Source organism: Tenrec ecaudatus, chromosome 7, assembly GCF_050624435.1.
Source record: "Tenrec ecaudatus isolate mTenEca1 chromosome 7, mTenEca1.hap1, whole genome shotgun sequence".
Lineage (NCBI taxonomy): Eukaryota > Metazoa > Chordata > Mammalia > Afrosoricida > Tenrecidae > Tenrec > Tenrec ecaudatus.
Window position 1 is genome coordinate 153,666,888 of NC_134536.1, and position 15,210 is coordinate 153,682,097.

General features: G+C 46.2%; 1 protein-coding gene across 1 annotated transcript; it reads right to left on the reverse strand.

The window, feature by feature from the left end:
- Positions 1 to 619: 619 nt before the first annotated feature.
- Positions 620 to 15,210, reverse strand: PSMG4 (proteasome assembly chaperone 4). The gene is made up of 3 exons (XM_075555264.1): positions 14,909 to 15,210; positions 2,537 to 2,612; positions 620 to 806 (listed from the first exon to the last, which is right to left on the reverse strand). The coding sequence occupies exons 1-3, from the start codon at positions 15,080 to 15,082 to the stop codon at positions 685 to 687; spliced, it is 372 nt and encodes a 123-aa protein (XP_075411379.1). The 5' UTR covers positions 15,083 to 15,210; the 3' UTR covers positions 620 to 684.

The window sequence follows — 15,210 nt, forward strand, 5'->3', positions numbered from 1 at the left end:
GAGATCAGAACTCCATAGCGACCTGCTACAAGTGCTGCCAGCTTAGAAAAGGATCACAATGAGGTCCTGGGTAAAGCTGGAGAAAATGTGGAACAAACTCTAAAATATATCTGTATTTTATATTATTTTATTTATATATTTATGCATATAAATATTTTATTTTTAATTTTATTTTATAATAAATATATTATTTTATATATTTATATACATATCTTTACTGGTCTGAAGCTGGTGGAACTCCCAAGATGATGGTCCTAAATCACCCTATAACCCGTGAAGACCCCTCAGCTCGATTTCCAACCAAACACCAGGCCCATAGGGCCACTAGGGAAGTAGTCTCCCTGACCAACTCATCAGGCAAGATCAAAGGGCAGCATCTGCCCAGGAATAACGCTGAGAAGGCAGGAAGGGGTAGGACAGGGCAAAGGGAAACAGGGAGAAGTCAGAAGAGTGCTGTTACATTGTGGGCCTACAAATGTCTGGAAGAAACGTGTGTTCAGTGAATCAAATGACTGACTAGAAAACCAATCTAGTCTGTAAACTTTCCCCCAAATCACAATAAAAAGTTTAAAATAAAAACTCAGGTCAAAATGTAGACATACAACAATGCACATCAGACTGAACTAAATATTTATTTAAAATTATATTGTACATAAGTTACAAAACCTCACTTCTGCTACACAGCTAAAACTTTTCAGGAAAAGCATCCATTTCTTCCTTGATCCTGTTTTCTACAAGTAAGGTGAAGCTGTTGTCTGTATTCTGAAGATTATAGCTGACAAACACCTGCTTGTTGGTCTTCCTGGCTACAAAAAAGACGACAATTGACACATCAGTGAAACATTTCTGCAGGTCTTAAGTCATCGCACAACTACCTTCAAACTAAGAAGGGGTGGGGGGACTGGTTAAGGAACACAGGGGACTTCTCATCTTATGACCCTTCACAACCACCTAATGTCAATGAGACCCATCCCTAGTCTCTAGAGCAGTGGTTCTCAACCTCTGGGTCATGGCCCCCTTTGGGGATTGAATAACCCTTTTAGAAGGATCACCTAAGACCATCACAAAACACATATTTCCCATGGTCTTAGGAACCAAGACACCGCTCCTAGCGGGTCTGCCCACATGTAGATGCGCCTACATGAGTACCAGGCATGAAGACTGTTGCCCATGCTACTCCATGCTTCAAGACAAAATTTCATTTATTTGTAATTAGAAATAAATGTTTCACCATATATAATTACATATTGCTTTTGTGATTAATCACGATGCTTTAATTAGGTTCAATTTGTAACAATGAAAATACATCCTGCATATCAGATGTTTGCATTACGATTCATAACAGTAGCAAAATGACAGCAATGAAGTAGCAATGAAAATAATGTTATGGTTGGGGTCACACAGCATGAGGAACTGTATGAAAGAGTCGCGGCCTGAGGAAGGTGCAGAACCGCTGCTCCCGAGGGTCTCAAAGTGTGGTCCCCACACAGCAGCGCCAGCATCATCTTGGACTTACTAAGTGCCCTGAGTTGGCTTTGACTCATGTTGCTCTAGGCGCCATCAAGTCGGCTCAGCCCCATAGCGACTCTATGCAGTGGAAGAAAGCACTGTACTGTCTGGCTCCGTCCTCACAATTCTTCCTATGCCTGAGCCCATGGATGCAGCCACTGTGTCCATCCATCTCCTCCTCCTCACTGCCCTTCCACTTTACCGTGATGTCCTTCTCCAGGGACTGGTCTCTCCAGATAATATGCCCAAAGCATGTTTAGCTCATAGTGACCTTGTACAAAACACTGCCGGGTCCTGTGTCATCCTGACATGACAGTTCTTCATTGGCCTGTAGTACAAGCTACTCCCAATCAGAGTCGAGGCTCAATCTCCTAGGTCCTCCCACACCAGGACTCGCTGGGGGTTAGAGCACGAGCTGAAAGTAGAACTGAGGTCGCAGGAAGGGTCCAGGAGAAAGGAGAGCTGCCTCCCTGTTGGCAGATGTTGAGAATAGTGACTGCTTGGTGACCAGTCACACTCAACAGGGCACCTGTGTTTTCACCCGGCTCTGATGTGTGTACAGGTGGGCCTCCATGCACTCATGCTTTATTCTCCTTCCCACTCCCTCCTCATCCATCAGCCAGGTCCCTTGCGCCTCTCTAGCCCCAGAGAGCAGCACACCAAGTCTGGTTGGGACACCTCCTCCGGCCCTTACTGAAAAGGCCTAGGAGGTGCCCTAAAGCCTAAGACTGTGGCGCCTCCTCCTGGCAGCTCTGGAATGGTCCTGGGGGTGAGGCAAGTGCACTCATGGGAGGGACACAACAGCGATGTCCCTCATCAACTTGACAGCAGGCCCATCAGATGCTTGGTAGCAGGGAGCTTCAAGTGCTCAGCTAACATGTCTGTGCGAACCTAGAAGGGGCACGGATTTTTCTCTTAATGAAGCTCCTTTCCTGCTCTGTAATTTGCTTCAGAGTTCATGAAACCGGTTCTGATCTCACAGGAAATGGGCACGTTGCTTGGCAGCACCAGGCCTGCCAGTACATACCTAAACGCTGAGCCAGGCCAGTGGATGTGGTGTCAGAAGTGTCTCCAAGGAGGGAGGTGGACACAGGAATGGAGTCCTAAAAAAAAAAAACAGAGAACTTGTTACTCCTCCCTCCCTCAAGGAAGACCCCAGGTGTCTGCTGCTGGGTTGCGTCCAGAGGAGGCAGGGCCAGGTCCTGAGAGGTCAGGACACATTCTCCAAGAAAAGGAAGGCTTGCACGGTTGTAAGCCAAGCAATTTTACTTAATGTAGCTAGAAAATCCTCCTTACAAAATGCCATTAGCCTAAAGTATTTCACATAACGCAGTCTCTCTGGAATTCTTATACCTTGCTACACTGCTTAAAAGCAGACAGGTTGGATGTGGAAGTCACCTACCAAGGCCACCTAATGCTGAGAGCCTTCTCCTGTTTACCTGTTAGTAATTCTAAGACAGGCCCTGCAGTCTAGTTAGTCTACAAAGACATCTCGACACTGGCCTAAGATTTCAATGAACCTTGTTCTGTTGGTGAAGGCCTAGTGGTGCAGTGGTTCACACTGTGTTACCAGCCATCATGTCAGCAGTTCAAAACCACCAACCATTCTGTGGGACACAGACGGAGCTTTCTGCTCCCGTCAAGAGTACCAGTCTCGGAAACTCACAGGGGCAGCTCTACGCTGTCCTACGGGGTTGCTATGAGTTGGCATTGACTGAATGGCATTGACTGGATGGCAGCAAGTTTGGCTTTTGGGTAGTGATCTATTTGCTTGACCGAGGTCAACAGTTGTTTCTTGTGGCTATTACCCTAAAGCCCCAGTTAATGTAAAGCATGGCTCTTCAAAGTATAACGTCCAAAGCCAAAGACGTGTATTTTCTATGAATTCTGATTTCACACAGGACACCAGTCTGGTTTGCACTGCTGTGGTCTGCTTGCTGAGAGACCTTTCGATAAAGCTCATCTTCCTTCCTTTCAGAGTGTAATTGGCTGCAACACTTCGGGGTAAAATAACGCATTTCAGACGGCACAGGGGCGTTTCCCCCCTAAAGCCACTAAAGTAGGGATCCTCTTCAGAGAAAACCCTTGAAGTCAGCCCCACACTGCTGCTCATGAAGCTCCAGGGCAAACTCAGTGGAGGAAACTCAATGCTCACTGGAGGGCAACAGGACAGCCAGGAGGAAAGCAGACAGCCCATAATAAGCAAGCGATAAACCCAGAGCGGGCACCTTGAGCCTCCTCCCCTTAGAGCAGCTACCAGTAAAACACGCAGAAAGGCCCGACACGCTGTGTGTCTAACTGGGAAGGGAGCAGCCGCCACGAGACACAGCTCCATTCTCACAGGCTCGCCAAGGTTCTGCAGGCTCAACAAGGTCCCGGTGACTGAAAACGGGCACCAGCTACCCGCTTCCAAAGGAGGAAAATAAAACTTCTCAATATGCTGGGCCAGTACTCATTTCAGATAAGCCTAAAGTAGAGGAATATAAAGGAATACATATAAACTAAAAAGAATATTAAACATGCTAAAATCAATAAATCTGGCCCTTCTGGAATCTAGAAGTGTCTCCAGTGACTTTGGAGGTAACCTCCCTCACTGGTAAAAAGGCCCAGCTTAAAGAAAATAGCCCCTCGTTGCACAAACCGTAAGCAGGCAACTCTACCGAAAGGCTGCCAGTCTGAACCCGCTCAGAGGTACATTGGAAGCTAGGCCTGGAGCTGATCCCCAAAGGCCACAGTGTGAAAATCCTATGGGGCACGGCTCTCCTCTGACACACATGAATCAGAATTGACTCAATGGCAACAACAAGCTGCAAAGGAAAAAACAAAACAAACTTGCAATATGGCGGAGACGTCTTTTATTAAAATAGCAGCTTTGCTAAGCGGTTGGAAAGAGGCATGGCTTTCGCGGGGGCACAGTTTGGAAAGGAAATACGAGGCTCCAGGGCTTTTGCCTTCTCCCACCTTCGAGGCCCACACAGCTACAATCAGCAGCAGACGGTGAGAAGCGAACAGGTCAGAGACGGACTCCTCAAATAACGGCCATGCAGACAGAACTTGTAAACGGCCTTAAAAGCTGATCAGAAAGCACAGGGTACTAAATAAGTTGAAGGACATATGTGTTCACAGATTATACTCGGTATTGTTAAAATGTCAATTCCACCCAAAGCAATGTACCGATTCAACACATACTGATCCACACCCCAACAGCGTTCGGAGTACAATTGGGTTACACGTTAGGCTGCTAATCTGCAAACTCAGCAGTTCAAAACCACCACCTGCTCCATGAGAAAAAGAGGAAGCTTTCTCCTCCCACAACGATCTACAATCTCAGAAACACCCAAGGGGAGTTCTACCTTTCGAGCTGCTGTGCATCAGCGAACTGGGTGGCAGCGAGTTCAGTACTTTGAAATCCTTAAACTTAAGGGAACTGCAAGGGACCTCAGAGAGTCAATGCAACCTTGAAAAATAAGAACAAAATAGGAAGACTTTTAAGTTCAACAGTTTCAAAATTTACTATCCCAAAGCTGTTTGGATGGTTGTCACCGAGTTGATTCCAACTCTTGGAGACTCCATATGCTAGAAAAAGGGTTCCATTGGGGGTTTCTGGCTGAAATCTCAACAGCAGTACTTTACCAGGCCTTCTTTCCTGGGCTACCACTAATTGGGTCCAACTGCCAACCCTCCAATTAGTAGTTCAACTTAAACCATTGTGCCATCTAGAGACCTTACCACACCATGGCAGTAATCAAAAGTCTCATACTGGTATAAGATAGACACTTAAACCAATGAGACAGAACTCAGAGTCCAAAATAAACCATAGATCTATGGCCAATTAACTTCAGCAAGTCATCTTCTAAGGGGGGAGGAAAAAAACAAAACAACAGACAGTGCTCGGGAAACTGGATCTCCACATGTAAAAGAACGAAGGCGGACTTATGCCCCACACACAGTAACTCAAAACTGTTCAATAATCTAGATGTAAAGGCTGCAACCACAAACGTAGAAGCAAACAAGGGCTGTGTCTCCAAGATGTATTTCAGAATAAAGTCTTCGCTACAACACCAAAAGCATGTACAATAAAACAACAACAATGAACACGAAACAAATTGGAATTCCTCAATTTCCTTCTCTCTCTCCTTTTGGTCTGGTTTCTTGTGTGGTACCAAGTAAAAGTATCTGGAAGGTCCAGGCTGGACAGCACAGGGGAAAGCCGGCAGTGAGGAGTGTGATCTATTTAGCTGGTTTTTTAAACTCGGCAGTCGACCTTCAGCCCAATGGCACCCATTCCAATGAAAGGTGCATGTAAGTCAGCCAGGAAGGTAGATGAGCATCATTTCGAGAATCTCTGGCGGTGTGGTTATGAATTGGCCTGTTAAAAGCAAGGTCAGCAGTTCAAAACCACCAGATGCTGAGAGAGAGAAAACTTGGACTTTCTACTCCTATAAGCAGTGCCAGAAACTCACAGGACAGTTGTACCATGTCCTATCGGGTGGCTCTGAGGGGGAATTAACTCGACGGCAGTGGGCTTGGTTTTCCCTTTTGTCCTAACCTCCAGAACATTCATGTCACGTCCCTTTACCTCCTTTCACAAAGTGCTTTCTCTGAGTTTAAGTAAACTGTCCCTCCAGAGTTAAGCTTAAAGCAAAAAATTAATTTATTTTTACATTTCAATAGTATTATAAATAGAAGGTAGCTTTTCTTTTTTTTCCAAAGAACTCACTTTTGATTTCACAATATGTGCTAATGAGTTAAGTTGTTTTAATATTATAAAGAATTAATAAATATGGCTCACTTTGACAGATTCTTATAATAATAATCTTAGAATAATTAAATAACTTAAAATTAGGTTTTACCAAATGAGCCTTATTTAAAGAATGAATGTTTTTAAAGACAATATTAGCTTAACCACTAGATGAGAAAAAGAAGTGAACAGTCTTGGGGACTGTGTTAGTCTAGGTAGACTACAGAAACAAATTCACAGACAATCATATGTGTATAACACCAGTCTATGTGATCATGAGGTGTCGGCGGAAATAGATGTTCAAAAACAAGCAATCAAATTGGCGTGAAGGAGCAAATAGGCCAGTGGAGACCTGTGTTAGTCTGGGTATAACTAGAGAAACAAAATCCACAGAAATTCACATATACGAGTTTTATATAAAGGGTAAGCATACATTAAGAAAGCATCCCAACCCAGTGCTGTCCAAGCCTGTTAAGTCCAACATTAGCCCATGTGTCTGACACCAATTTACAAAGTCCTCCTCCATCTCACAAAACACACGCAATGATGACAACTGCAGGAGGAAAGCCGAATCAGTGAGCATGTAAGCATCTCAGTGCTAGCAGCGGTCTCCACGTGGCTGCTTCAGCAGCCAGGGCCGCATCAGGATATCTCACAGGAAGTGAGCCTTGCCAGCTGAAGCAGAGAACTGACTAAGGCGGCTGCACCCTGGTCCAACCATCAGAGAGCAAGAGACCCAAGAACTAGAAAGACGAGGCTCACTGAGCCATTTATCTCGCTGCCCTTCAATTAATCCCATTGCGCTTATCCGACATGTTGGCACAATAAACCTTAACTATCACAAGACCCAAAACCCACCTGGAAGATAATTGGAGAGTCCCTTACAGAAGGGTCACGCGGAAGGGGTGATATATCTAGGGCGCAGTGGAGCACTGATAAGACACATGACTATCTTCTAGTTCTTTAGTACTGCCTTTCCTTACATTATGACTTAGTTTTACCTTATTAATCTCTGAGACCTGTGCATGTTCACTTGTGTAATTAAGATAATTCGATAGATGAAATCCAAGATAGGTGTACCCTGCAGAAAGAGTAACAGGAGTAATGATTCCCTAAGGATATGGAAGGGGGGTGGGGATTGGGCTGATAGCAACAATGACTATACAACTCCACTCAACAGATTGGTGAATGGATACATTGGATGGTGTAAGATAGGGCAAAAATAAAATAACAATAATATATAATAACAAGAGTTCCTAGGGCGGGGGGGGGTAGGGTGGTAGAGGAAGGGGATAAAGGGGAGCTGATAGCAAAGAGTTTAAGAAGAAAAAATGTTTTGAAAATGATGGTGGCAGCAATTGTACAATTATGCTTGATCTAATTGAACTATGAATTATTATAATACCTGTAAGAGCTCCCAATAAAGTGTAAAAAAAATTTTAATTTAATTAATGTCAAAAGTTAAAAGAGAGAGAGAGAGAGAGAGAGAGGAGTTTAAGTATAGAATGTAAATACCTCAAGACTAGCTACTAATGTCCTGCTGTTGTATTTGTTAGGTGTTATTGAGTCAGTTCCGATCCACAACAACCCCATGCACAGCAGGATGAAACACTATCCAGTCCTGCACCATCCGCACAATTGTTCCAGTGCTTGATCCCATTGTTGCAGCCACTGTCAATCCAACTCCTTGGGGGCCTTCAGAGGAACTAGCTGCTGAAAACCTTACGTACCATGTCCCTCGGACACACATTAAACTACAACCTGGAACCCCTTTTCTGTGGAAGAGACAAAACCCTCTGACATTAGAGACGACTGAAGAAAGCAGGCCTCTAGTAGAACATCATACACCTCCCAAGCTCCGAAGGTCCTATCAATCCCATTGAAATACTCCCGTCCCCTAAAATGAAGAAACCCGATGGCTGTTACAGGTCCCTCCAAGACATGAGGCATCCACTCTGTGGTACCAAATCTTTATACTTTCTTACCCAAACCCCCAAGTTTCAGAATTCATCAAAGTATTACATTGGAATGACGCATTCCTTTGCATCCCTTACACAAAGACCCCGAATGGGAGTGCCCAAAAGGCAAAAGCAGCCTCAGCTTGTTGGTCTCAGTTCCCACAAGGGGTCTAAGATTTCCCTCATTTACTTGGAACTGCTTTGGAAAAAGGCCTATGGGACTTAACTCTAGAAGGGAGCATCTCACGCTTCTATTAAGTTTCTAGGTGAACAAAATACAAAGTCTTCCTTACCAAAGCCCAAATGACACAAGGACACGTAAAATAGTTGAGGTTTCCCTGTGTGGACCATAATAAGCTCAAGCATGGGACTACCAGACCACCTAATTGTGCTCATGTACACCCTGTCCATGAGTCACGGGGCAGCGGTGTGAACAGAACAAGGAAATACCGCATGTTTCAAAATCAGGAAAACTGCGCGTCAGGGTTTTGGCCTTTCACCATACTAATTCAATCTCTATGCTGAGAAAGCCGTCAGAGCAGCTGGAGTACATGAAGAAGAACGTAGCATCAGGACTACGGGAGGCTTATTAACAACCTGCGATACATGGAGGGCACAACGGTGCTTGCTGAAAGTGAGGACCTGAAGTCCTTGCTGATGAATGTATCCAGGATTGTATCCTTCAGTATGAATTACATCTCAAGATAAAGAAGACCAACATCCTGACAACTGGACCAGCTGAGCAAAGACTGAAGGGTTAAGGATTTTGTGTTGCATGTATCCACCGTTAATGCTGATAGAAGCAGCCGCCAAGAGATCAAAGGACACACTGCATTGGGTAAATCCGCTGTGTTGAAACGCACGGATGTTATTTTGAGGACTAAGGTATGCCACATCCATGCCACGGTATTTTCAAGCACCTCACATGCATGTGACAGTTGGACATGGAATAAGGAAGATCGAAGAAGCATGGATGCATTTGCATTAGGCACTGGTAAAGAACTGAAAAGTACCACACACTGCCAAAAGAACAAACAAATCCGTCTTCCAAGAAGTACAGCCAGAACGCTCCTTGGAGGCAAGGCTGTGGAGGCTTCATCTCACGTCCTATGGACATGTTCGGAGAGACCAGTCCTTTAAGAAAGACACTGTGCTGGTAAGGTAGAGAGGCAGTGAAAAAGACAATGGCTTTCGACAAGATAGACTGACACGGTGGCTGCATCAAAAGGCTCAAACATAAGAACCATTGTGAGTGTGACACAGGACTGGGCAATGTTCTGTTCTGTTGTACATGTCAACAGCACCCAACAGCATAACTCAAGGGAGAAGAATGCTACAAGCCTCATGTGAACTAGCCACTCAGGGGATCCCCCTCTCCAAGGACCCAGAGGCAACTCCCACAGTTTCTATGTGCCACAGGCTTTTGCCACAGATGAACCCCAAGTTATGTAGCCAGAGCTAATACGCTGAATATGAAGCCCTCAAGAAAAACACAGCCAATACCCCGAGTGGACCACAAGGTGTGAAAGCCTACAAGGAGCTGTGACATCCTCCTCAGTGGCTGACCTCTCAGACTTAGAAAAGCCCTTGGAGTTCTGTGTGGAAAAGAAAAAAGCAGTAGAGCTACAGGGATGCTGGCCCAAAGGGTAGGGCCTGGGCTTCAGCCAGTGGCTTACTCATCAAATCAGTTCAGAGAGGGGAGCTGCAGGACGGCTAGGCCTGGTGACAGGTGGGAGCAGTCACTGCCTTATAGGTAAATAAGGCATCCAAACTCACCTTAGGCCAACCAACTGAAGTGCACACACCGCACCAAGTACAGGCAATCCTAGATGTCAAAGGAGACAGGTGGGTAACAGGAGGAATGTTGGACAATACCGAAAAGCAACAACACTTAACCACCATCAAAGTCAATTGTGACACACATAGTAACCCTGTTGGGCAGGATAAAACTGTCACTATGGGTTTCCCGGCATTGAGCTCTCTAAGAGAGCAGAAAGCCCCATCTTTCTCCTGAGAAACAGCTGGTGGTTTTGAATTGCTGACCTTGCAGATCACAACCCAACTCGTAACCACTCTATCACCAGGGCTCTTCTGCACAATACCAGGTCCTCCTTAATATGCTTGAAATCATGTTACTTTAACCCGTAAGTTCCCAAGCTTATTTGGCCTTTTTTTCCCCCCAAGAGAAAAAAAAAACAATTACAAAGTGCCTCCAGGCAATTAAAAATGTTATTATATAACAGTAATTTATAAATTATCAAGGGTTCATGAGAGATGGGGAGCGGGGAGGGAGGGAGGGAAAAATGAGCTGATGCCAGGGGATTAGGTGGAGAGCAAATGTTTTGAGAATAATGAGGGCAATGAATGTACAAATGCGCTTTACACAATTGATGTATGTATGGATTGTGATAAGAGTTGTATGAGCCCCTAATAAAATGATAAAAGAATATATATATCAAAACTTTAGGAAGAAATAGACAATTGGAAAAAAACCCAAAAACTTCATGTATAATCCTGGATAAAATGTATCTGTTATTGCAGCCCCCCTGGATTGGTGTAGCACCCCTTTGGAAGACACTGCTTTAAACCCAGCCACATTGCTACCACTCTCACGAAGAGGTCATCATGAAGCTTTCTTGTTCCACCGGGACCTAACAAAGAGCTGGATGAACTGTAGTCAGTTTGCTGGACACAATCAAGGCAGCTCCTTTACCTGAATGCACTTTCTGCCCAAATAGGAGAGCCCTGCTTAGGGCCCTGGAATGATGTAAAGGAAAAAAGATTAAACATTTAAACTGACTCTAGGTATGCATTCCTGTCTTCATTTTCTAGTTCCCCACCTGGAAAGGGAAGTGTGCTTCACGGAGAATCCCACCAAATGAATGAGACACATATTACTGAGAGTAATAAAATAAAAACAGCAGCAAAAGCTCCTGCTAGGGAAGGGAATGCCCATAAAATGTTATCCCTCTGTGACAGGTAGGCTTATTGTGCCAACCTGGTCAATAGGAACATGCAGGATTAGCCAGATCACAGTTTGATTGGAGGACAAAGAGATAAATGGCTCTTCAAGGTCTGACCCCAGGTCTTTAGCTCTCTGGTGATTGGAGTGTGCTAAAGCATGCTGCTGTGTTAGCTAGTTGTCTGCCTCAACCTGTGAGCTACACTACCTGTGGTCAGGCCAAACCGTGGATCATGTCCGCAGAGCTTGAGGATCCTTCAAGACCTGCTTTGCTACGTTGCTGGTGTCTACATCACTTGAGCTTGAGGCTGGTGGATCCTGTCATCTTGCATTACTTGCGTTTGAGAACCCATCAAAGTCTGCTTGAGCTACTATTGGTGAGCCACCCTTTTGCTTGCTCTCTGTGGGCAGACTCTGCTTGCCTTGCCCAAGAGAGGGCTCTGCTGTCTGTTTCCTTGACTTTGGACCCAGCATCCCACGGGAGTTGAAGGAATTCCAGTATATTAACTGTTCCACGGAGGTGAGTTGAACTGAATCCTCTGTACTGCTGGGTGGCTAATTAGCTGTTACATTTCTTCTTACTGTAAAAACCTATTTAAATATATGAAATCATAAGTGTCCGGGTTTCGTTTTCCTAGAGAACCCTGCCTAACACACCCTCATATCACAAAGTAAGGTTGCGTTCCCTTACTATAGTGTGCAGGCTAGGGCCCTAGTAAAGAGAAGACATGGAAGAATGGTATGTAAATGAATCCAAGCGGTTCTTCTTACCAAAGTGCCAGGCTTAGTAGATGGTGAAGGCCCTCCACCAAGGCACTCACTGCAGAGGGGAAACACGAGAACACAAACTGAAGAAAAAGTATGTACCACCTTGGTATAGAAGAGGTTGTTTAACAAGCAATTCAGGGTATGAGATCTGCTTGCACACTAATCCCCAGAACCATCCTATATCGCCTTTGCTAACGCCCATCCTGGAGAGTATTGGCAACTGGACTTTATAGTTCCATCCTGGGCACACGTGCTATTGCTTGTAGGTGGAAGCTTTTCTTACAAGGATGGGAACAAGTGAGCTAAGATGTGCAAAGCTCTTGTTACAGAAAGTACCTCTCTATTGAGGCTACCCTGATCTTTACAAACTGACAACAGTCCCTCTCTGGGGGCTAATATAATCTAAAACTTGGCTCAGCACTGGGGATCACCTACAAGCTGCATTTTTCTTGGTACCCCAGTCACCGGGAAAAGTTGAGAGAATGACGCAGGCTTTAGACAGGACTCTGGCCAGCTTAAGCCAAGAAACCCATGAATCATGGTTTAAGCTCTTGACCACTGCCCGCTTGAAAATCAGGGCTGCCCCAAAGGAAGATTTAAATCCAAGCCTATACAGAATGCACGATGGGCAGTCCTGCATAACCTCCGCTATGCGAATCAACCCAAACTACCTCCTAGCTAGACAGTCCATTTAGGACAGGTTCAGGAAGCTCTGAAATATGGAAACAAAACTTTCATCCACTCGAGAGGAAGGGCTGACATACCCGGATATACCCTGAGACCAGGTTCTTCAAACACCTGGAAGGGTTCCCAAAAGAGGCAGCTATGAGAGAAATGGAAGGGCCCTGTCCGATTATCCTAACAACATTGTATAGAGTGAAACTTCAGGGACTCACTCCTTACATTCATAACTCTAAATTTTACAACTCCTAAAAACTTCAAATTGAGGCCATAGTCCATGAAGAGACCTGTACCTGCAAACCCGTGACTGAGCTGGTTTCTCTTTAGGAAAAGCAGCAGCCTCTCTACCAGAAAACGTGTGCTCCCCTAAACCTCGAGCAGATTAGGAGCTCTTTCTACTCGTGTACACTGGAGTGCAGAGAAGCCCCCAGAGGCAGGCAGGCAGGCCTTCTCTCTTAACCTGTAAACGAGATTACCCAGGAATGGCCTCAAAGACAGAGAACTGGCGCCATCTTGTGGACTACATTTCCCCAGAATCCCTCACACCCTGCAGGAACTCTTACATTTCCCACCAGGCCACACACACCCCTTACCCCCCCTCCCCGCCCCCCAGGCATTTATGCACGGTGTAGAGCAGTGGCTGCTAGTGGGTTTTGTGTTGGGCTGCTGTCCGTTTGAAACCACTAGTTAGAGTCTCAGAAACCCACGGGCAGTTCTACACTGCCCTGCAAGTTTACTATGTCTCAGAAATGGCTCAGTGGCAGTGAATTGTTGTTCAAGATGAGCCATTGTTCTTTGACCGCCTTAGCTTTCAGGTGGCTACCCTCTGGAGCAAGGCATCCTCAAACTGTGGACCGCAGGCCACCTGCGGCCCGCCGAGGACGTTTATCCGGTCCTCCAGGTGTTTTTACCCGTTTGTTTTTTTACTTCAAAATAAGGTATGTGCAGTATGCAAAGGAATTTGTTCAGTTTTTAAAAAAACAAAAAACTATAGTCCGACCGTCTGAGGGGCAGTGAACTGACCCCCTGTTTAAAAAGTGTGAGGACCCCCGCTCTGGAGGAAGTCTCCATAAAGTTCTCCAGCACTCTCTATGTCTGACCAGAGGAATTCTTTCTCTTGGCAAAAGCCCTGATTCCAGCAACACTTTGGGTTAGTAGTCCTACACAAACATCTTTTACCACCCACGGACCTATGCCTGGCAGCAGCACCTATGGGCTCACAAATGTTTGGCATGGAGAGTGTTTAAGAGCAAGGATCAAGGATGACTACATTGTTTTTGTACTGAGCACCCAAAGATGAAGATAGGTGTGGAAAGAGCCAGTTCTGGGCAATAGATCACACGTTCAGTCGTGTACATCACATAAGGCATCATAGACATCCCAGTGAAGACACAAAAGTCCAAAGTTCCAGCAAGAGATCCACACATGGGAGATTTAAGTACACAAACAGCAATATATGGACGGAATAAGAGTAACGAGACGGCATTTGCAAGTGGTGAGTGGGACAGGGAGAGAACAAAAGTTGCAGGATGAATCTCTGGAATATTCCAACCTACGGAGATGGGGTTAGGAGTGGTAACCCCCAAACTCAGAAACACTAACTCTGCATCAGCCTGTGGATTCCAACTCAGTGACCCTATAGGAAAGAGCACTGCCCCTTTGGACTTCTCAGAGGGTACAGCACATGGGAGCAGAAAGATTCGTCTTTCTACCAGCAAAGTAGCAGCTAGAGGGTTGACTGCCGCTTTCAACCCAAAGTATCACCCATTACACTGCCAAGGCTTCTACCAGACCGCGCAGAGACGAGGAAAAGTTGAGGGGCACCTCAGTCTCACAGGAAGGAGCCTAGTGGGTCTCCAATGCCTACAGGACCTAGCTCTAGAGATTCCTAAAAATGTCATGGAATAAAAAGGAAACCCTTTCAGTCCCGAGGGTCTTGTTGGCCCCAAGAGAAAGGGTGATGATATCTACACACCCTGATGCAGATACCAGACCATCTTCTTACTCCAAGTAGAAGCTCTGTCCCCCTGTACCCCCAATACGCACTCACCCTTCCCTCCACACCCAACACATCCTCGCTGGTGCGACATACCCACTTTCTGGCACCCCAAATCCCGTCCTGTCCATCTCCTGCCCCGTGCCCCAGCGCCCTCCGCTCCTGTTCCCGGCCAAGCCAACTCTCCCGCCCCATGCCTAGCGCATGCCCTCCTTCACCCAGTACCCACACCAGCCCCTTGGGGCTCCCTGTCCGCCGACCCCCACCCCCACCCCTCTCCTAGGCGGACTCACGTAACGACTGCACATGGCTACGGCGAGGTTGTTTAAGTGCGGCGTGGCCCCCACCCACAAGAAGAGCGAGTCCGTCAGCCGCATAACGTGAAAGTGGACTAGCTGCTCCCACAGCCTCGCGCTGAAATTATGAAGGGAGACGGCCCCGCCGGCGACGGCCGGCGACCCCTCCATGCTAACGAGAGCCACCGCCCGGGGCCCCTGTCGCTGCAGATGCCACCAGCAGGCAAGCGCGCTGGAGCCGCGCAGAGACGCCGAATGGGCCCCGGAGAGCGGGTGGGTTCCACTTCCGGGTTCTTGAG